The 23,155-nt window shown below is 41.8% G+C and overlaps 1 protein-coding gene across 1 annotated transcript; it reads left to right on the forward strand.

Moving 5' to 3' along the window:
* Nucleotides 1–736: 736 nt before the first annotated feature.
* Nucleotides 737–17,855, forward strand: SNAPC4 (small nuclear RNA activating complex, polypeptide 4, 190kDa). The gene is given in 24 exon segments (XM_009892336.1): nt 737–770; nt 973–1,010; nt 2,070–2,228; nt 2,769–2,894; nt 3,728–3,806; nt 4,448–4,529; nt 5,420–5,524; nt 6,110–6,182; nt 6,498–6,662; nt 6,917–7,064; nt 8,045–8,151; nt 8,440–8,534; nt 9,200–9,294; nt 9,924–10,009; nt 10,726–10,857; nt 10,860–11,129; nt 12,192–12,281; nt 12,509–12,749; nt 12,855–12,925; nt 13,253–13,351; nt 13,616–13,643; nt 14,286–14,303; nt 14,370–16,381; nt 17,736–17,855. Coding segments are annotated over 24 exon segments (4,473 nt in total).
* The last annotated feature ends 5,300 nt before the right edge of the window (nt 17,856–23,155 follow it).

Below are 23,155 nucleotides of genomic sequence, written 5' to 3' on the forward strand. Positions count from 1 at the left end.
CTCTTCAGCCTCCCCCGGTGCTTCTGCTCCTACACTAAGTTACTGCTCTGGCTCTTGAGATGCGCGCCCGGCATGACGGGGGAGAGGCTCGCCCCGGTTTAGCCTTAACCCCCCCCCATTTCTGCCAGGCGCTGCGCACGGACGGTGCTGGCAACGAATTCTGGAGGACTTGAGGCGAGGCGTCACCTCGAGGCTTTGCTTAGCAAGCGTCCTTGCAGGAGAAGCCTCTTGCACCAGTGTTTTGCATATTTTCATGATGAAACCCACGGCAACCTAGCGGGGAAGGTTGAGAGAACCATCACGCCTCCTGATGGAGGTCTCTAGTCAGAGCAGGTGGCATGAGCTGACTTAGGAAACGCAACAGCCGACCAGATACTATCAATAGTTAATCGCAGCCGTTTCCACGCTGTTTGAATGGGCAACACAGACTCTGCTGTGTGAGCCGCTCCATTTTGCAGCCTGCCTGTGCTTCTGAAAATTAATTTTTCAAAGCAAAGAGGGGGTAGTAATAGTTTGGGTGTTTATATCTATGGTGGCTGTCACAGTTGCTTTATTCACCTGTGTTTTGATCATGCGAGGCCAAATAATGTATGACAGAACTCTGCAGCCACATTGAATGTAAAACTAAATATTGCTGAAGAGCGTGGAAGGTCTGTTAGGGCTTACAAAGTTTACAGGTTTTATTGGGTTGGAGCGTTCACTTGGCTGCGTACACTGGAGACTTTATTTTACCAAGATGCGTAGCACCGAGATGCAGCTTGATTATTGCTGTAGTTGAAGCTGCTACTCTAGAACAAAAATCTGCATATATGGAGTATAACTGAACATAACTTAGTGGGCAGTATTGGCAGTACCTGAATTTTTTAATGGTCACGTCTGAGATAATATGTGGTGCTTTATTCTGTATGTTTCAATTGAAAAGACTTGCTTTTTTTCAGTTGAAAATTGAAGCTTTTTTTTTTTTTCTAACAGATGATGGTGAAGACGACTCAGATTCTCATGCTGAAATGGTAACCATTTTCTCTAAGCATACCTTTCCATCTGTCTTCATCTGAGAGTGGGAGGAAGGGGGATTTCACTCTGTTCTGAGGAAATCTAGGCAGCTGGCTTGACTCCGTAGCTTGGGAAAGATTAATAATAGATCTGGAAGCTTAGTTATTCCTACCCAGGACTTTTTTATTCACTTGTAATAGAGAGACTTCTTTGGGTGAAAACAAATGACAGGAATCGGAGGCCTCGCTGCTCTAGTGCTTCCTGGTCTGTGTCACTGGAAACACACCAGCTTCAGGGGAGGTCACAGTGCAATGGTGCATGAGAAAGAGATCATCGGCTTTTGATCAAAAAATCTTTTGCTGCTTTGTACCTGAAGAATACTGGGTTTGTATGTGAGAGGAAAATTACTTCTAAGACTTTTTCAAACCTGTTTACTTTGGTGTTGTTTTAAATATAATATTTTCTCACACTTTGTATAAAAATATTCAGCAGAGAAATATTTTAGCAGCTGAACAGCATAGGAAAGGAGAAGCTAGTTTGTGAAGACCAATCTGCTGGTGCAGACTGGACACAGGTGCAGAGCACTTTCATGAAATGGTCAGAGCCCTGCTTTGTGTCCAGAGCATGTGGTAGTAAATCATGTAAGGGAAGAATTGCTTCAGTAGAAGCACAAATGAGGTGGAAATTTGAAGGGATGGTTCTGAAGTACTGATTTAGCAGCTCAAAGAGCTGCAGTGTAAAGTACTGTTATTTTGCAGTTCACTTACAGTTTTTCAGTTGATGGCACAAGACCAGGTGTTGGCAAGATTTGGAGTCAGACTTGTGGTCTGGTTTGGTTCAAATAGCAGCAGGGCGAAGGGGAGCTAGGCGAGGCTGGTAACTGCCTCTGGGACCATTCAAAACAACTGCCAGGAAGAGGGAAAGTTACATGCCTCCAATTCTTTTCAAAATCAGTTTTGTAAGATAATAGAAGTATTAGCTTACAAAACCAACTATGTTACATACCGGCTTTTAAAGCAAACAGTTTTCTCTCTTCTTTTTCCCTCCTCCCTCTAAAATGCCTTATTTTCTTCAAGGAGATGGAAAGAGAAGATGACAGTAGTGATGATGATATTGAAAGTAGCCTGCCACAGGATCCAGAAACATGTCTGCAGATGAACCATGTGTACCAGGAAGTTATCCAGGAAAAGATCGAGGAAGTTGAGCTTCTCATTGCACAAAACAAAGAACAGCAGGTGAGGGAAACAGGAGTAAAATGTTCATTCCTGTGCTTTTCTGGGTTGCCATTTGCCATCTTCCCCTGCCCATCAAGCCCAGCAAAACTTTCCAGGACATCACAGGTACTGGTGGAATCAGCTGCAGCGGTCACAGTCCCTTATTCGTATGCTGGTGTGGTGCTCAGCTCGCTTGGCCAGGAACCAGGTTCATTTTCTTCGGGGCAGTTCAAATCAATGCACTTGACTGGCCTTTTGAATGGGTTATTTGACGGATGTTTCTGTGCTTTCGTATCAACAAAAACGCTACCACTAGGGTATTTTGTATCTTTTATTTTCGCTTGTTGCAGCAAGTTAGTATTTTATTATTTTATTTTGTCACCTAGAGTGTACTATGCAAACTTAGGAAGTTCCTAATCCTGTCTTTAACATGTACACTGATTTACAGTCTGGTGCTGCAAATTTGAACCCTGCTTGGGGTGTTTGTGATGGCTCAGCCACTGCTTTCTGAAATGAGGAATTTGAAGGAGACACTGACAATGTTTAATTCTTGTATTGCAGAAGGAAATCATGTGTGAGCTTGGTGGTCCAAAAATAGCAAAAGCAGGAGACGGTAGAAATCTACCAGCAAATGTATTTTTGGGTCATTTTATGAAGCCATACTTTAAGGATAAAACAACAGGAATTGTAAGTAAATATAACTGGGTTACATACTGATTTGTCTTGCAATGATAGATTTAAATTGTAACTGTGTTACATTTTAACTGTGAATGTTACTCCTCAGTTTGAAACCTCTTTTCTTTTTTTCTCACTTGATTACCCTCTTTTGGAAATGTTTGTTCAACCTGTGTCTGGCTGTGATGTCGGAAAGTGAGTTCTGAGGAGTGGCATTCCAGCCATGGGGCACTTGAACATTCTTGTTTTCCGCTTAGCTTTGATTGTTTTTCTTCATGTCCACAATCCAATTCCATCCTGTTGTTTAAAGTACTCATTGAAATCTGATTGTCTTTGAAACTGAGTTTTGAAGCAAATGTCACTACTTTTCTTCATGTGTTTTTAAAGGGTTGCTAGCAAAAGGAGATCTTTTTGTTGTAGCTGAGATGTCAGCTGTCACCATACATATTTAATATAATATTCAAGCAATGACTCGTAACTTTTCTATTAAATCCTACCCAAGTTGGTAGTGCATCTTAAGTAGGTGCAAACATGCGTAATATGTGTTCCCACATTTAAAATGCTTCTTCAACCGTCAGCTAATTGCGAGCAGGCCTGGCTCTGAGCTGAGGATGCGCTGTGTAACCATGGACAAACTTACTTGCTTGAAGTTTCTGTTTGTATTTGTTTTCTTATGTCTTCTGATGTGTCTGTGAGCTAGTGCTAATAAAAGTGACTCTGTGATGTGACAGTTTGTACAAGTTTGAGTTACCAGTCTTTTTTTTAGCAGCTCATGCTAGAGTTCTAAGAAGAAAGGGCAATTTTTTTGTGTATCTGACTCTTCCAATGTATCTAATCTACATTAGGGTCCTCCTTCCAATGAAGATGCCAAGGAGAAGGCAGCTCAGGGCATAAAATCCTTTGAACAATTGATTTCAACAAAATGTAAGAAACTGTATTTGCTGTTCAGTGTTTTATAAGAGCTATAACAAAAGTGTATATTCATATTGTTAGTTCCCCCCCACCATTTGCAGTTAAACATCAACACTTCTGATATTTAATAATTGTCTCTACAAAAGAGAGTAGTTAAAAGTAAATGGGATGCTCTGTAAATTGCTTCATTGAGTGATTAACAGTTCGCTGCTTTCATTTTCATTTGTTTTGATGCATCATACAATAACTACTGTGAGCACTCCAAAACCAAATGAGATTGTGCAAGGGTAGCGCTCAGATGAGAGAAGTTCAAGGGACATTTACAGCTCTAGATAGAGGCAGACACCTGGGGGATGATCTTTATTGAGGTCTCTTTGGAACTAAAACTGAGAAAGAGGCTGCAACTTGCCTAAGTCGGACATGACATTAGTTATTTTGGTGAACAGAATCAATTTACCTAGCCTCTGGTTGCTGTTTTGCCTAACAAAATTGTGTAGCTAATGAAGATGAACTGTTATTGAAGACCCAGGGGATACTTTTAACAGTGGTACTGAAAGCAATGGATATCTCTTTTTTTTCTTTTTTTTTTTTTTTCTTCCTTGGCAGTGGTTTTGCACTAATGTCTGAATGCTCAATTACCTTGCTTTGTCTAGGGAAAAGCAGAGAGAAGACATTATTGCAGAAATCGGTAGTAAGTGACCGCTTGCAGCGCCTGCTTCAGCCAAAGTTACTGAAGTACGTACTGTGCAAAAATCTTTCTCCTGATGAGAACATTATATATGGGGGAAGGAGAGAATATATGTGGAGATTCCACCTTCCTTCAGCAAGTTCTTGCATTAACTGTTTGCATTAACTGTTTGCAAATCAGTAAGGTTACAAAACACAGCAGAGATACTTAGACTGTCACTGTTGGGCATGGGAGAGCCGCTCTGTGAATCACAGCAGTGGTCCTCAAACTCCCCTGTTCTGTGGGCACCAGTGCAGAAAATGACACTGTTGTAGGTAGCAGTGTATTGCATTCTCTGTTGGCATCTGTATTATCTGGGTGCGTACGTGGTACTGAAGGGTCTTGGACTGCAATGTTCTGATCATAAGCAAGAGGTTACAGCATTCGAATTGGGTTGTAAACTCTTGATGATTGTTTTGTGGGTATCTGGCAGGTGGAATGGTTTTGGTTTGGAGGTATTGTGGCACTTTATGGCCATTTATTTCTTCCCATTAACACAGTCTTAATGTAGTCTACAGGGCTTGAAACTGAAATTGTAATGGACAGTGAGTCATAATGGTGTGTCCAGCGAGAGATTTCTGTGCCTCGAGCTGGTACAGTCTGTCTTTGTTGTTGTTGCAGCAATTGTTGGTTTTCTCTGTAAATACCAAAATGATTAATCTGAGACCTATTCTGGGTCAATGATTTGCACTGAAGGGGCAAAAATACAAGAATGAGTGTGCTGTGTGGGGAAAACCTAGAAGAACAACAGCTTTGTGTAGTGTGGAAATTGAAGGAAAGAATGATAGACTTGAATGAAAGCCTGCTGGGGAAACCATCTTTGCCCTATGTTTTCTGATACCATTGACCTCATTCCCATCTAATCATATTAAATAATGATAAAAATGTCATTGAACAGGATGAATTATTGGAATCAGAAACTGGAAAAAGTCAAGACTGAAACGGAGAAACAGATCTTGGAAAAACAAATCAAAGAATTGGAGCAAGAAATAGAGGCAATTAAGTAAGTCGTCTTTTTCTGTTCTTCATGTAAATCAAAGTCTGTTCTCAGAGTTTACCTCTTAAAATTCCCTCCTTTCTCGAGTGCTTCTAGGTATGATGTTTGAAGAAAGCTTTATTTGTGTTTGCTTGCAGAAAATTAAGTGCTGTTTGAACTTTGTAGAGCTCTCGTCTCTACAGTTGTTTACTAAGAATTGTGTTTTGAGTCCTGATATACAAATGTAGTGTCTATATTGTGTATAGAGGTGCTATTTCAAATAGTTCTTGATTTATCAATAAGGCAACCGAGCTCAGTAGTTCTGAGCTTTTGCTCATTAACCGTCTGGAGCAATGTATTTTGATGTTGGATTTATTGTTTCCCCTGCTAAACTAACATCATTTTGTAGAGGACTGTTTTTCAAGAAGAAACACCATTTGGGCAGTTACTATGTCAAAGAGCCCGATGCTTTGAGATAGTAATTGTTCAGTTCTTGTGGAAATCAGTAACAGGTGGGGACGAAGAGATGAAGCAAGATCAGGAAGACAAAAGTGGCTGTTGGATTAGCCATTTAATGTGGTTCTTTCTTTCTCTTTGTACCTTCTGCTTTAGCCAACTCCCAGAAAGTGACTTGTTAGGAAACAGATTCGATGAGCATGACTGGGAGAAAATTTCAAACATCCACGTAAGTTGGGAGATCAGCTGTTTTATTACTTCAGATATCTGTGTCCCTTCTCTTGAGAATTAACTGGCCTGGACTAGTTTGCATCCACTGTTCCCATCATGCATTTCTCAAAGTTGACTGTTCTGTGATCTCAACTTGGCAGGCACAGAAGGACTGAAAATTTGATGTTATTGGTTTACTTTGATGATTTAATTCTGGAAAACTTAGCAATAAGACATCTGCAATGCAAAATATATTCCTTGTATCGGTGTTCCTGCCTGTCCAGATGTTTCAGTCCCAGCTACAATAGGAAACAGATTTTTGCTGCTCTTTCAGTTTGATGGGCAACGTAGTTCAGAAGAACTGAGGAAGTTTTGGCAAAATTGGGAGCATCCAAGCATCAACAAAAAGGAATGGACTGAAGAGGAAATAGAGAGGCTAAAGAAGATAGCTGCTAAACATGGTTATCTGGACTGGCAGACGATAGCCCAGGAGTTGGGGGTAAGGTCTTCTGAGCTCAGAAACAAGAGGTGACAAGTCAGTTAATTCTGGCTTAACTGTGTCTCATGTCAATTTTCAGAAAATTACATTAATGTTAATTCATTGTTTATATATGCTTTGCTGTTTACATAATGCTTTTCTGAGAAGCGTTCAAGAACAGCACCAAAAAAGTTTGGTACTTTAGCTTTTTCCTCTTCCTTTTTGTCCTTATGAATAACCAGGTATCTGCATATCTCTGTTTTCATTGTATTAAGACCAACAGGACACCTTTCCAGTGCTTGCAGAAGTATCAAGTCTATAACAAAGATTTGAAAAGGAAAGAATGGACCAAAGATGAAGACCAGATGCTTTTGGAGCTTGTTCAAGAGATGAGAGTAGGCAGTCACATCCCATACAAAAAAAGTAAGTGACCTACAAATGAAAATGCCTTCCATTCACCTGTAACTTTTTTTCATTCTCCCGGGCTTATGTCTGTTAATGTTTCTTCATACAAGAGCACCCAGCCTGCTCGGATTCAGGGAATTAATGAAGTTTTATTTCCTATGACTGTTTCCATTTCCAGGATAGTCACAGTTCTGTGTTTTCACCTTACCATTCTAGCCTGCGATCTAGACAGGGCACAACAGTGCTGTGGCTCATCTGAATCTGCAGACATACTGATTTCTAAAAACCTCTTGTTGGGGAGATGAATGAAAGAGAAAGGTTGAGTTTTCCCTCTCTTTCCTTGGTGGGAACAGTGATAAATGCCTTTCCTGTACCTACCTGTAAGTTTCATTATATATCAGCAAGAACCGAGTATCTCTTGGAACCTTTATCCATCTTTGAAATTTGGTTGAAACTGGCAGAGTTATTAACAAGTACTTATGGTTGTGTGAACTTTCTTTTTTGTAGCAAATTCATCACAATTTTTCTCTAGAAAGCCAGTTTTCATTGATGGCCAGCTCTTTTGTCAGTTTTTGGTGCTGTTGGTAGTGCTGCTTCTGTTCCTCAGAAGTGTGGGAGGCAGTATGACTAGTGAGGAGTAGAGCTGAGAATAGTGACCAAGTATCCGGGGTCCTAAATCCAAACCTGTTAGTATAACATGTGGTGTCGTGAACCTGTCAGATGTATATTGGAGCTGAAATCTTTCTTAGTAGTTCTCTGTTGTAGCAAGATGGGTTGTTGGGCCATCACGTGTCTAGTATGGATAATGCCATTATAAATAGTAACATTTTGTGTATGCCACGCTCTTTCAATTCTTGTTGGGTACCTTTGAAGTATTTAAGCTGAGACTTAAATGCTGCTTATGAGGATCCACTGTTTAAAAATATCCCAGGTACAATGTAAGTAAAGGAAGAAACACTGTTTGCATCAGACTTCAAAATGCACCTTTGCCTTTCTAGTTGCTTATTACATGGAAGGAAGAGATTCTGCTCAGCTGATTTACCGATGGACAAAGAGCGTGGATCCCAGTTTGAAGAAAGGACCCTGGACACCAGAGGAAGATGCTGTAAGCTCCATTCTCTGATGCCTAGAACTGCAGGGTGCAGCAAGTGGGAAGGCTACACTGTTGAGATGTTGCATGGCTCTATACATCTGAGCTTTAACAGTAGCCCAAAGGAATGTAAAATGGATCAAGACAGGCAGTTTGCAAGTCAAGAGGGCTTAGAAGCTCTTAAACACTTCTGTTCAGAGATTTACAACTCAGTGGAAACAAATACAGCTGCTTCTGTCTCAGGCCTATTAGGATATTATTACTAATGAGAATTTCAACTCTTGCTTTGTCTGATTAACATAGATGCTGTTGGCTGCAGTTAAGAAGTATGGAGAGCGTGACTGGTATAAAATTCGGACAGAAGTGCCGGGGAGGAGCGATGCTCAGTGCAGAGATCGGTAAGTATGCTAAATGTAGCAACTGTGCTTTCAAGTTTATTACATGGAGCTGAGATGCAACTTATTTTACAAATATGTTTGATTTACTTACACTAGTGTCACCTTAAGGGCTGTTTTGTAAAAGTGGTTATTGTCTAAATATAGTCACTAACGTTGTCTCCACATAACCCTGCATTTGCAATTACAGAAATCAAAAAGTTGAAATTGAGTTTAACAGAGAACAGTGCATTGTTGCCTGTGGCGTGCTGCTTCCTCAGTATAGTTGCCTGTTGGTTAGCAGAAGTTGGGAAGGATGTTGTTCAAAGTAAAGCAAAAGGGGTCACTAAACTTGAATGAGTGAATGTAGGGAGGGAAGGTTGTCATCCCTGTATTGTCTGTGTATCAGCCTTGGACCCAACTTCAGGAGATTTAAGAGTACAGTATGTCCTAATTTCAGTGACCTGTTTTACAGCCGCTTGTTGTAATTCTTAATCGTGTGGCCTGATACTTTTGAGAACAAAGAGGTTGTAGCTGTGCTGTATTAAGGGAGTAGGGGTGGCACCCCTTAGAAAAAGGAAAGATCTGATAAGGAATGCTGGTTTTGTTCAGCCTCACAGTACACTCTGATGATCGGAACATACACAGCAGGATTGAGTGTTCCTTACTTTAATGTTTTCGGTTTGAAGGTACTTAAAAGCATTGCACTGTGATGTAAAGAAAGGCAAGTGGAGTTTAGAGGAAGAGGAGCAGCTAATTGAACTGGTTCAAAAGCATGGCCTGGGTAAGTGTTTCTGTGGCTTAATTTTTAGAAGTTTAGAGAAGTAAGTGTTATTAAGGAATTTATCATTGAAATTTTTTCCCCTTTTATTTGAAGCCCTGTAGCTGATAGTAGCAGGCTCTGCTTTGTACTGATGATTGCAACCTTCCTTATATTGTGTAGTCTGTTCCTGGAGATTCAGTTATTGAGGGATTGTGTAGTGAAGAGTTCTGTAGCTGTGTTAGGAAGGTGTCAGAGCTATAACAGTTTAGAGGGGTGAGTTTCCCTCTAAACAGCCTGTGAAAGAGTTCTCTTATTTTCTCTAAGACAACTTTCCTTAACAAATAGATGCTTTTCGGCATTCTGTTTAAGCTTTCTTCTAAGTGCTCTTATTACTGCTGCAAGAGAGTGTGCAGTTCTGCTATGGTTTTCATCACTGGTTCATTTGGTGTAGTTTCTAACTTTAGCTGGGTGTATACTGGCACAGTCTGATTGAAGAAAGCAAATGAGTATTAAGGTTTTGAGATCCATTCATACAGTAACTCTCTCTTATAGAAGGAAATGTATAAAATGTGTACGAAGTTCTGCACCTAAAAGGCCTGTTGCTCAGTTTGTTGCATTAATAGGTATGCTCTATTCTGTATCCTTTTTAGGTCGCTGGAGTAAAATAGCTTCTGAATTGCCACATCGGACTGGCTCCCAATGTCTAAGCAAGTGGAAACTCATGATTGGGTCTAAGGTATTGTATGAAATCCTGCTATGTCACAGTCCCATCTCTTTAATTAAGATTTTCTAAATTTAAAGCAACATTCTATGAAATTAATATAAAAATTGACATTGATTTCACATAATCAAGATTTTGTCATGGATGTTCATGGTCTAATTTTTTTATGTCTTAAAGCAGCTTTTGTTCTGAAGGTCTGAAGTTAATTTGCTATATATTTGTAAAATAACGAATTTTTTCATTGCATTGAAGTGTCTGTAAGGATGGGATATACCTAGGTTTTCATGTATGTACCTCATGAGTTGCCAGTTTTGGTATCAGGCACTCCAGAAATTCTGGCTGCTTCAGACCATGTTAAAGATAGTTTTGTTTCCATTGGCAAAGCACCTGCCCTAGGGAAGGGTTCGTGGAAACCCGAATGTGTCGAGATGGGCCACTGTACTTAGTTTGTACTTCCATGTGCACCAGTTCTTAACACAAACTTGTCTCTATCTGTACCTTTTTCCTTGCATGCAAGAATCTAAACCAATAAAAATCTGTGTCCAAAGGCAATTGTCCGTTGTACTGGATTTAGTTAATCTTAGCAGAAGTAAAGCAGAACTATCCATTTGGAAGTCACACCTTACTGATAGGATACTGCCTCAAAACTTTTTAACTTGCTGATTTGAGACATTTGCAAATCAAGGGTGAATGCTGGCTGAAACTTGTCTGTGCTTTTTTTGACTGAGAAGAAAAGATCTAGGCCAACAAAACGCCGACACGTGCAAGAGAGCTCCAGCTCGTCAGAGAGTAGCAGTGAAGACATAGAACTGGACTTGGCAGACAGTTCAGAGGAGGAGACAACAAGCAAGGAAGAGAAAAAGAAGAGCGTGGATTTCCCAGCATTGATTTGTGGATACCAACAGGGACATATACAGAGGAGTCAAACCAAGGAAGATGCCAAACTCCATCCCTTTTCTCACCTGCGAGTGCTGATGCAAAGACCAGTAGCAGTGAAGTTCCAAGTGTGATGTGTGATGGAGACAAGGACAGAGTTGCCGATAAATCATCAGAGTTGAACACTCTCCTGAGAGGCATTGCACGTCCACATTCAACGGACATCATTGTGAAGAATCCAGTAGAAGTAATAAACAAGGTGAATCCTGGGATTCTCAGTCTGTTCTTGATGGGATTGGAGCTTAGATAAGAAACAATCAGGAAGAGCAGCTGCTGCAGTAAAGAGAGTATGTGATGAGTTAAATGGCAAAATCTTTTTTGCGCCTCTGATGGCTGCTTTCTCACTATGCCATTGGGGGGTGCTGTTGGAAACTGAGCTGTGGGATTAAACAGAAATTTCTAGCACTGCCTCACCGTGTATTCCCTGGAAAATAGCTGTGTTCTTTCCTACCCATAGTGTCACAGAAACAAAACTTTGTTTAGATCTTCATGAAGCAGAATTGTCCAGTGAATTGTGGTGTCTGTGTACCCTGGTGACTAGGACATATTGGCTTAGAGTTTGAAAGAATCAAGTTACCTATACATCCGTATCTGATTCTGAGCTGGGTTTTCACCCCAGGTCAGGTACTGAAACAGTACAAACCCTCCTGGCACGTTTTTGCAGAAAGATACTCCTTAGCAAAATACTAAATGTCTAAATTACTATTTAAGTTCACATAAGCAAAATTGTTCTGACTTTTGTGCTAAGAATTGCACATGTGCCATAGACTGCGGGGCCAATGGCACCAATGACAAGTTTGTTGGTTACAGAAGTGGTGTGATCTGCGGGTTATGGTATGCAAGGGTTGTAAGTGCTAATCTGGTGTAATGGGTCTTTAATTTTGATTACAGATACAGCATTATTTTACTAGTAGAAGTTTAGGGAAGAGTAAGTGGCTTTTCCAAACCTCTTCTTGTTCCTTCCCTTGTACTGTTAAGCCAAAAAATGCAGAGAATCATCCGATAAGTTCTGACCCTCAGTGTGGGGTTTTGTAGATACTTCGCACAAATACTTTTATGAAATAGACGTTTGGTGTTGTGGTAATGCACAAGGACTAAAAGATAAGGTAAATGACTGCACTTCAGGGCTGATTTCATTTAATAAGATATGTTCAACAGCAGGAACATTGAAAACTTTTGTACCTTCTGTGTATAATCAGTGCAAGTAATTTTCTGTGAGATACTTTCCCTCTTATCTTTTCCTGTATGCTTTTGTTTTAAGGCTTCCAGGTGTGGAAAGCAAGTGCTACGTGTTAGCCTGGAGAATGTGAGAAGAGCATTAAGATACAACACGTGCTTTCAGAGGAAACTTGTAAGTACCTCTTCTGTCTCGTTTGCTCTTGTGATGTGAGCACTGCTAGGCTGTATTTAGTGGGAAATGTTTTTTGATAGAATTACGCACCTTCTTGCACTGTGTTCCCATGAGGAAAAGCTCGTGATTATTTTTTTCATAAGTGCCCCGTGAATAGTTTGTCCTGGGACTGATTATGGTAAAACCTTCCTAATTGGAACTCTAATAATGTATTTGTTCATGCACAGCAATCAAAGATACTAAAATCTTCTGCCACCATTTTAACAAAAATATCTGGAGTTAATACGTCTGGACAGAAGATTCAGGAGCTGCAGAACATCACAGAGAAAACTTATCGTCAGGAGAGAGAGCGTTTGAGAAGACTGAACCTTGACAGAAAGCTTCTAATGGCAGTGACACCTTGGGTGGGCAATGTGCTACTGCCTTGCACCTTGCAAACTGGGAAGATGGCTTTTCATCAGACAAAAGGTAGTGGTGACCCTTCAGGGATAGTACTCTCTTACTTTTTGTCCCTACTTTCTGATATCTTGTACGTGAATGTCCAGCTGATTTTGATGTTGGAATTTTTTCTAGCTGATTCTATTCAAGAGAAGATTAAGTCAGTCAGTCTCACAAGCACTCCACTGTTCACGCTTTTCATTCAGGTAGGTTGTACTGTCTTAGTAGCATTATCTGCTTTCAAAGAGTGGTAATCTTTATTTCTGTATTTAATGCTTAAATAAATGGTTTATCTTTGTTCCTTAAAGTAAATATCTAATTACTGGATTAGTCTGACCCCATGGTTTGCATGTGATGTTTCTTAAATAAATCCTGCATCCAAAATCTAATATTGTCAGGATTTTTCTCTGTAAGTGTAAAAATGTCCCCAGAATCTTGCATGTGACGCCTCTCCCATCCATCTTGTAGAGACACTGACAATACCAGAACATTTTTGTTCTCAATCAAATTTTAATGAAATTCACATCTTGCAGCTCTTTCAGATTGATACCCATGGCTGCATGAAGATTATTCGTGAGAGAAGGCTAAGGCAGTCAGAGCTTCTTAGGGCGAATGCAAGAAAGCCTCAGCAGGTATTGTACGTGGTCTGTTTCTAAGCTTTTCCCACTGAAGTCTTGACTAAAGTAGAGATTTTTCATTGTGTGTGGCCAGTGGTGCTGTTTGTGTGTGTGTGTGTGTTACCAGTTTCTTTTAGTTCAGAAGCACAATAAAATGCTGGCTGTAGTGTGTGACCGCTCGTATCAGATCTTGGCAGATGTGGGTTTGATTCACATCTGTGCTGTTTTAATGATCTTTAGATATCTCAGAAGTATAATTTAATATAATTTTCTTGGCAGGCTTCCCAAAATATGGAGACTTCTTCAGGTACCTACCAGAACATTTATTTTTATGATGTGCAAGAACTTTCACTTAATTCATCACCGTTACATTAATGACCAATTTAACTGAAGGAGAACTTTTGGAACAAAACTACATTGTCATACTCATTTTTGCTAGCTCTTGGATCTTTCAGTTATTGGCTAAATGTGTTACCCTTTGGTAAGGACTGGAAAAAATACTGAAGGGCTGGGGAACCAGTGGCACTGGGCCACCAGTTCTGTAGACACTCGCTGTTATGCGTTTCTCCAGCAAGGTGCTGGCTGTAGTGAACATGCTGGCGCTCACCAAAACCCGTTTGTTGTTGTCATCATGACTGGTGCGAAGTGCCTGTGTGGTACTGACCAGTGCAATTCCTTGTGCGCGGTGTTAAGGCCCGTTCCTAGCCCATCTGTGATTTCCGGGGAAAATGACATAATTGCTGAACAAGTGGTAACCTACTGCATCAGAGTTATCTGAAGGATATGAGGATGGGCTTGATTAAATCAAGATTATAGTGTTGTAGGAACTCTCACAAACAGGAATTTTGCTGCTACTTATGCAGGGTACGTGATGCTTAATAGCTAAGGAATGGCTTCTGAAAAGGCTGTCCAATCTTTTAATGTTTTTTTTATTACCCCTCCTCTATAGGCAATTCATCACAACCTTGTACTCAGAGGAACTCCCGAAAGGGTATACCAAGGAATGCTGTCAGGAGACCTGTTGCCTTAAAAGCAAGGGAGACTTCTGCTGCTGTCTTCGAGAGCAGCACTCCTGCCGTACCAGCAGCTCTTCCAGCCCAAGGGCAAAGGCAGAAGCCGAAAACTGTCTCAGAATTACTGAGAGAGAAGCGGCTAAGAGAATCACAGGCTAAGAAAGCTATGCAGACAACAGTATTTGTTGCCCCACAGATGCTGGTTTCAGGGCCTCTGATAATCCGGCATCCACCACAGCAAATCATTCCTTCTGCACAAGCAGGGAACAAACCTGCAGCAGTTGGTTGTACAAATAGTCAAGTACGGTGTGCACCAGCTCAGTTGCCAGCATTTACTTCTGGTGCCGGTTCAACTTCTACTGCTATTGTGCTTGAAAACCATTCCTCATCAGTGCCAGAAACTGGGGAAAGCCCTGGTTCCTCACAAGGGACAGAACTACAATCCAATAAGGAACAAAAAGAGCAAGCTTTGGAAAGTAGCCCTGAAGGAGGAGTGTTTCCAGCTGCAGCGGAGAAGGCCCCAAATCAGGGAGGATGTAATGGTCAGGTCCTAGCTGGTAGCTCAGCTTCAGTAGTGTTGCAAAACCAAGCTTTTGTGCCACATCAGATTACAGTGGTGCCTGTTGGCGTTGAGTCTGGAACCAACAGCTTGTCTCTTTCCACACCAGTTCCCTGTGAGCTGAATAGTAATGGGCCACAACAAGGGCCAGTCAATCTGTTGCCTGCTCTTGTAACTCCACAAGCTGGTTCGCCTTTGATTCCCAACAGCATACTGCCTTTCACGTGGGTCGTAACGCCACAGGCTTTACTCCCCACCACTGTACAAACTGTGGTGGGTGTTCCCCAAGGACTGCCAGCTGCTGCTGTGAGAAGTCAATGTCAGACAACTGTGACTTCCAATGGTGATGTCTCTAGCTTAGGAGTGCCTCCTCTACCAGCTGGAGCAAATACGCCTCAGCCCAGCAGTGCAGAGACAAAAGCACCAAGTGCCCAGTTAGCAGAAGGAGTACCTCTGGGAAAGGCAGCTAACCATTCCACAATCCTCTTGCCTGCGACCTCCGTGAGTCCTGGGTGCACCACATCCAGCATTTCTTCTGCAACACGTGCACGTTCAGATGGCTTCTCCAAGGCTCCTGACTCCTCTGCAGCTCAGACTCCTCTAGCTGATGGACCAACTGTGCATGCTGCGCTGCTGCCCCAAACACAGCTGCCTGCAAGCACTCAAGCATCTGATTCCCGGTGCGTGTCAAGTCTCACTAGCTTGGGAAAAAAACATGACTCCATTGCAACAAATGGATCATCTGCCAATCCAAGCGTTATCGTGAAGGGGCTTGTGCTCCAGCCGGGAGATCCAGTTCCCCACAATAATATCCCAAAGAACTCTGATTGCTTTGCTTCACAAGCATTGAAAAATAGACCTATTGCTTCCAAACCTCCAACTACGCAGCCTGCTGACAGTCCACCACAGCCAACCACTTCCAGTGCAGAAAAGAATCTACTTGACTTTAGCCTGATTTCCCTTGAAGATGAGGGGCTAGTGAAGGAGTGGCTAAATGGGAAGCAAGGTGTCCAGGTACCATCACTGCAAACTAGGTTGCCTTATTTGCCACCTTTTCTGTGCAATTTAAAAACCCTCTCAAAGCTACTTCTGCAGAAAGCAGCTCTAGAAGAGCAAGCGGCATGTCTTCTGCCTTCTGATGCCGGTCAGGATGAGGGCACTGGGGTTGACTTGCATGCTATCACAGAACTGGTGCAGCAGAAACTCGGCGATAACCCTGCTTACCTCCTACTGAAAGCCAGATTCCTAGCAGCCTTTACACTCCCAGCTGTACTAGCAACTCTGCCTCCTCCAAAAGTGGCAACAACTCTGTCAGCCAGCAGGAAGCAATACGAAGAGAGTGATGAAGAGGAGTGGCAGAGTGAGAAGGAAGAGTCTGAAGAAGAGAGTTGTGGGAATGAATTAACAGGTGTACGGTTGGATGGGACGGTTGGTGATGAGCCTGAAGACAAAGATGCTGATTTACTAAATCAGGTAAAACAGAGGTGCCAGGGACTAAAAGCAGACAGTTACTGCCAGCTAAATATTGCTTCCACTGGAATGCAGAGTGAAACTGCCACTGTTCTTAAGCGTAGCAGAAATTTGGTCCTTTTGAATAAGCATAGTTTTGCAGCTGATAAAAAGCTCTCTAGCTCAGCTGGGAGCCCTTAGTCCTCACAAGGGTAAAAGGCTGTGGTTTATGTAGCACGTTAAACTTGACATGATAGTTTCCAGAAGTGGGTATCAAAGCTCCCTTCCTCTTACAGGAGTCAGTGCAGCAGATTATAAACTGTATTTTTGAAATCAGGGCCTTGTTTTTCATTGTATGTTGTCTTTAAACCCCATTAATACCAAGGGAATTGTGTATGTTTGCTCCTACTTCAATTTAAGGTCTTCATCCCAAATTGTTTTATGTAACTAGAGATTATTAGAGTATATGCATTGATGTAAGGCATAACATTAACCTAAAATTGGTCTCTGATTTTTAAGCTAAATCCAATACTGCCCAGCACTGTTTCTTACAGAGTATGCCAGGAAGTTGTGTAGCTCCAACTTTCCTTTCAACTCATTGTGGCTTCAAAATAAACAAACAAACCACTAATGAAGATGAATAAACAAGGGGTAACTGGCTGTTTCCACAGAAAGATGGTGAAGCTGCTTAAAAATCGGAGATCTCCAGTATTAAAAGCCAGCAGTTATCTTTCTATTCTGGCTCTGACTTTTGGGTCTGGGCCAAGTTCAATGTACTTTGAACTGCGAGCAGGTCGTCAGCAATTCTTCACCGCCTGATAGCCTTACTGTCAACCTCTGTCCTGTGTCATCTTCCACCAGGTTCCCTCCAACTCCTTTTATTAATGCTGTAGCCAGATTGTTTTCCTGGTGCTTTTCAGTGAAAAGCTTGCGGTAGGGGTGTGTTTCATGAGAAATCACAAGTTTGTGTTTACCTTTGTTTGGGGCATTGTCTGGCTCCAGCAGTGAAAGCTAAAGCATCAATCGAGGCAGGCACACTACATCTCTTAACGAATGGTTGTGCCCACAACATCTCTAATGAACAGCTGTGCCCAGACAGAAGCTATAGCAGCAATTTATCTAGTTTAGTAGCAGTAGTAGAAGCATGTGTTGCAGGATGAAATGCCAGTATTGGCTGAAGGTTTCACTCTGAAAAGTTTGTTTGGGATGTTTTGTGCTTGCTGTGAAATTGGTAATAGAATGTTGTTATCCCACACTTAATTTTGAAGGTAAATGGAAATCTTGCTGAGCTCCCTAAAAGAAAAAGATGGCTGAAGGGGTTCTTTTGCAATTATGCCAGCTTTCCTGGTGTTGATAGCCTCTTCTGCTTATGTTGCAGGGCATAGGAGCGGAAGAGATTGCTGCACAATCTGTCTTGGACTCCTGCACTGAGGTGACTGATGCCAGTGCTCCTCAAATCAGGAGAAGTGCCCGCTTCAGGAAAAGGAGGAGGATGTGAGAAGGAAACGTGTTAGTATCTACTCGGTGAATCTTGTATTTCTTGCCTGAGAAGAGAACCTGGAACGCATTTGTCTGTGGTACAGCTTAGACAATGAATCATGATCCTAGGAGAGGACTGAAGTTACCTCGACTGTTGTTCCCTTAGGCCACAGAGTTCTACAGTCACCCATTAATCACAGACTAAGGCTAATACTTTGACTTTCAGGGAGAGGGAAAGTTGATGTCTGCATGATAAAACTATATTCAAAAGTCATGAATCTCAAACCTCTGGCAGCCTACTGGTATTATACCTAGTTGGTAGCACTCTGCAGGCTTGGCTGCTAAAATGAGACTAGTTTAGTAATAGAGGGTCATAATTTGTGGGCCAGCAAAGCCTGGGCAGCTACTATTGAAGAGAGGGTTTGTGTGTGGGAGTGCTAAACGCTTGGAACAGAAGCTGAAGTAAATCCTTGCTGCAGGTTCCAGCAAGCTGGTGGGAAGATGTCCTCGCTCTGGGTTGTCAGGTAGTCCTCTAGATCCTGGGCAAGTAGTGGCAGCTCTTTGTGTAGTTTGCCCTCTGTAGCCTGGCTTGTCAATCTTGAGGTGAAGAGTAGTATTAAAAGCTGGTGGGAAGCTGGTGCTTAAGACCAGTGGTACTTCATTAGAGTTTGTCTTTAACGCTTCATCTTTGACCAACTTCATGGTGTTGTGTCGTCCCGTCCCCCCCCGTATGACTTCATTTCTATACATGTATAACAGGACAGCTTCTATAGGGTACAGTTGTGTGATGTCTTAATATAAATGGTGTTTGATTTGCACAGTTGTCAAATGGGTTTTTTCTTTAAAATTCGTTTTAGAAACTCCAAACCAGCAGCTTCCCTATAAAAATGCTGTGACTGATAGGAGTTGTTTGTGCTTTGTTACAGGAGTCACTTGAATGAGGTCTGCCTTCCTACGTGGCAGCTGGAGATACTCTTTGCACTATTCACTTTTAACACTTCCAACAAACTGACCAGACGGACTTGGGGAAGAGGGGAAAATGGCTGGACTGGTTTTCCCATTGCCTAACAAATTATACATCTTTAGACAAGTTGCAGAAAATGAAACAATGGCTGCAGGGAAGTCTTTCAGACCAATTCTGTTCCCCTTCAACCTAGCACCTGCTGTAGATGCTGGGGGAAAAAATTGCTGGAGATCTGAGAAAACCAGCAATGATGGTTATTTATTTCCTTTTTGTGTTACCCGCTATTTATGTGAATGTTTATCCATGTTCAGAATATGTTGTTCATGGGGTGGTTTTTTTAGTGCTGCGACAGTGGTTTTGCTTGATAGCTAACTGACTGAGTACTGCTGAAAAAGCAGCAGATTAATTTTGTATCAAAATGAGTCGAGTATTTGTTGAAATACAGATGTTTTATTTTTCTCACTTAAAAATTACTGATGTATTCTGTGTGGTTTTTTTTCTGGTAAATAGTGCTTTTAATAATGTGTGTATGAGTGTGATTGCTAATGAGAAAAATGAAGCCTGCAAGCTGCATGAAAACCAGGGAGAATTTGGAAAATGAATATGCATGTGACTAAAACTGAAGGACTGAATTGGGCTTGGATTCTTTCTTGATTCTTCCACAGTCTGCCCCATACAGACATTAGCAAATCACTTAACACAAACTTGTTTCTTCATTCATAAAACAGCAATTTCTGTCTTACAGAGAGGTACAAAGCTAACTGAGTCAAAGCTGATAAAATCTAGTGGGAAAGTGCTGCAGAAAGCTTCACTCCATTGCACTGACTAAGCTTTCCAAGAGTGTAGCGGTGAGTTTAGAGCGCTGTGAGTTGCAACTTTTCGATGAGGGCCCTTTAGGCAGAGCTGAGGTCGGGGGGCAGTGGGTACCAATGTTGCTGCAATCGCAGTTGTAATTGTGTTAAGACATTATGGAGCAAAAGCAGTGATTTTGAAGTGGCTTTCCTCTTGCAGTTTACTCTGTTTTCCATAAGCCAGTATAGATAACATTTTTCCAAGAAATTCAGATGTGGCAGAAGCTCTGCCATACAGTTCTGTGTGCTGTTCACCACAAGGCTGTTACCATGAGGAACTGGTAGTAAATGTGATCTGTGCTAGAGCTCACATTTGATTGTTGGCTTTTGCAAATGCTGCTCAAGATGCAAATGCTGCTCAATGCCCTCGTAATCTTACTGCTTGTGGAAAAACTTTGTATAACTATATGAGGAAGCTATCTTTGTTCTTTTTCAGGATGAAATTGATCTGTTACTATAGGAAAAAAACCTCCTAAGGCTAGATTGGTCAATTAGCAGACACTCTGATTACCTTCAGCAAGGGCATAGCTAATAGAGGTGCTGTATCTTTTTTTAGTGTAAAGCTAATTTAATGCCTAACAAGAAGCACAGGCTTAAAGAATCTCTCAGCATCTCTGTCCTACTCTTAATGATAAGATGGAGAAACTCTCCAGAAACTTAGAAAGCAGAACAAAGAGTAGAGTGGGAAGGTAATGAGAAAATGTGTCATGCTGCCATGGTATCAGAGTGTGTATGTTCTTGAGACTTTTTTAAAACAGACTGTTAGTGAGGTCTTGTTGCAACCTAGTTCTAGGACTGTGGGAAGGCGGGGAGGCAGTCAAAGGTATGATGTTGACGCTTCACATCATTACAATGCTGCTTGCTGTGCTGCTCCTTTAATTACTGTTAGAGCCACAGCCTGTAATTTGGGAGTCGTGGGTTATGTTCCTTGCTTTGCCAAGACTTGACTCCCTTTCCCTCAAAATACTGAATTGTCATAATTATGCCTGAAGCTTAAGGACATCCAAAATTAGAGGCATCATTATAGAAATCATCCTTTTCAGCTGAACTCTAAACCAAGAGAGAGTTCTTGCTGCCACCTGCTTTCCTGTATAAAGATGTTATGTTAACAGCTGAAAGACTATTTGAAGAACCTCTTTCTTGTAACTCTAGCTTGTTTTGTCCCCTGAAATCAGCTGGACAGACCTATGCTTGTGACCTTCACTCTTTTTAGTTCTTCTGACGACTACACAAAGAAACTTTCTGGACCCTAGCTGGTACTTTGGTGGTACAGATTGGAAAAGAAAGCCAGAATGAGTCTAAAATTACTGCATATGTAATGCTGCTGACTTGCAATGTGACTAATGTTTTTCTCCTCCCCCATCACCCATTCTGGCTTCCCCTTTTTTTCCAACTTCCCCCCCTGCCTTCCGTTTCCTGTCTCACAGTGTAGCTGAGTAGTTTCCCCTTTTCTTCTCTTAAACCAGTTTTGCTCCTGGAATGATCTTTGCTCTAGCCAGAACATAAAGGGAAGCTGCATCCAAGGCAAGTTTTCTCAGAAGACAGACGAGCGTTGCTAGACCAGGAGAGGAAACAAGGAGGCTTTGACTGCACAGGCTCAGGTTGGTCCATGTAATGCAGAACGGTTTATATTAACAGGGATTTTTTTTTCATTTATTTTACCGCTCTGAGGTAAGGTGTTTATCAACAAGGGAATGCGTTTCTTGTAACCTGCTGGGGTTGGCTTGATGTAGCAGAGTATTTTCTCCATGATGAGTAATGACTACTTCTGTATCAGACCAGCTCGTTAAAGTTAACAGACAGTGTAACGTGTAACAAGTACGCGCTGAAGATGTTTAGAGTCTTTCTCTGTGCTGGAGCAGAAAAACAATGAAGGTTTGAGATGACCTTGGAGAGAGATGCAGAAAGATGTGTGTGAAATCTCAGCCCCTGTATAGCTGCTGATGGTCAGAACTCTGTTCCCACCCTCACTGCCCCCAAATAAGATGACTAAAAACGTGAATGTTAAGATTTCTGGCAGCCTTTCTGAGCCGCTGGAAATGGCAATGGCTACTGCAGTCAGCTCATACATGTGATATAAGCATAGTAATTCATGATTGGGGTTTCAGAAGGTACTCATTATGGAACATTCTGACCACAAAGGGGCAAAGAAAAATAATGCCAGTTTCTTGTTTGAAAGGCAAAGAAGCCTGGGTATGTAAGTGTTGGGTTTTCTGCATCTGTTTAGCTGCACGCTTCCCAACTGATAAGAAGCGGTTTTCCTGGCCTTGTAGTTAATAGCAGGTTCTTGTCGGGAAACGGGTAACTGGTAACTTTGGAGTACAGCTGCTGCAGGGGAGCTCCCACCAAACACACACAGAAGCACTTTTCATCAATGGGAATGCTTCCATGGCCTCTCAGTCTGTCTGTGTTAGCACACAAACACCAACTGCATAACTCAAATTACTGAAGCTGCACAGGTGGAATCTGTGAGGTGGCTGTGAGAGGCAGCTGACTTCATGGTTTCCTGGTGCATGTTTTGCACCTCTGTGTTTACGGTGAAAATCGTATACAGCTGTATGTTCTCCTTCCTTGCACATGGATAAAGTACAGCATGCAGAAAAACAGCTTTTGTATGATTACATCTGAATGCAGTTAAGGCTATCGCTATTGGGGTTTGGTTTTTTTTGAGTGTTAGATTTAGTGACTGTGTGGTCAGACAGAATACAGGAATCTCTTGAATGCTGGGAGGTGGAGGAGGAAGAGTGTGAAACTGTTGGTAAAGCAGAGGTAACAGCTGATTAGGAGAGTTTTAAAGATGTTTTCACTTCTTCAGAGGATGCTTCATTTCAAACGAGAAAGTTGTGGTTTGCCCTCAGCTTATCCTGTGTTGTGTTCTACCCTTTTTATATTGTTCATGGGGATTAAAGATTTAATTTTAAGCATAGCTGAGCATCTGAAGAGCCTGTGGTGAAGTCAGTGAGATTTGACAGCACTTTCCTGGGGTACGCTGTGGGCAGTCTAGAGTTAGTTGAATTTTCCTCTATTTGTGGGGCTCTCAATGACTTGCATATCACCAGTGGACCTGTTGCTAAATACTTTCACTTTCCTCTTGCAGTGAGATCTGGGAGATGTTCAGCTGGTTGGAGGGAGATCATCAAGCTGCTTTGACTTCTGTTTTCTCAGAATTGCACGCTAGCTCTCCTTCACGTACGTGTCAGCAGCACTGGCGCTAGCCTCGCAGCTGCCGATTTCTCCAGTCTGGTACCGCACTGTTCTTTCAGGTAGGACTGTAGTGTATCACCGTGTTCTGCAGGTGATTTGCAAGTGCTGAGTTAAAGACCACATGGGAGATGTGTTGCTGTATCTAAAAGACACTTTTCCATTCTCCGTCTGTTAACGTACTTGGTCTTGCCACCCCACCCCCCTACTTCAGGAGGCTTAGAGTCCTCTTGTGTTTGTTTTCTGGTTTGTTCTTTTTTTTCAAGACAGGACAACACTGGTCACTAATACTCCTCACTCACC

The sequence above is a fragment of the Charadrius vociferus genome, unplaced genomic scaffold (assembly GCF_000708025.1).
Source record: "Charadrius vociferus isolate BGI_N301 unplaced genomic scaffold, ASM70802v2 scaffold549, whole genome shotgun sequence".
Lineage (NCBI taxonomy): Eukaryota > Metazoa > Chordata > Aves > Charadriiformes > Charadriidae > Charadrius > Charadrius vociferus.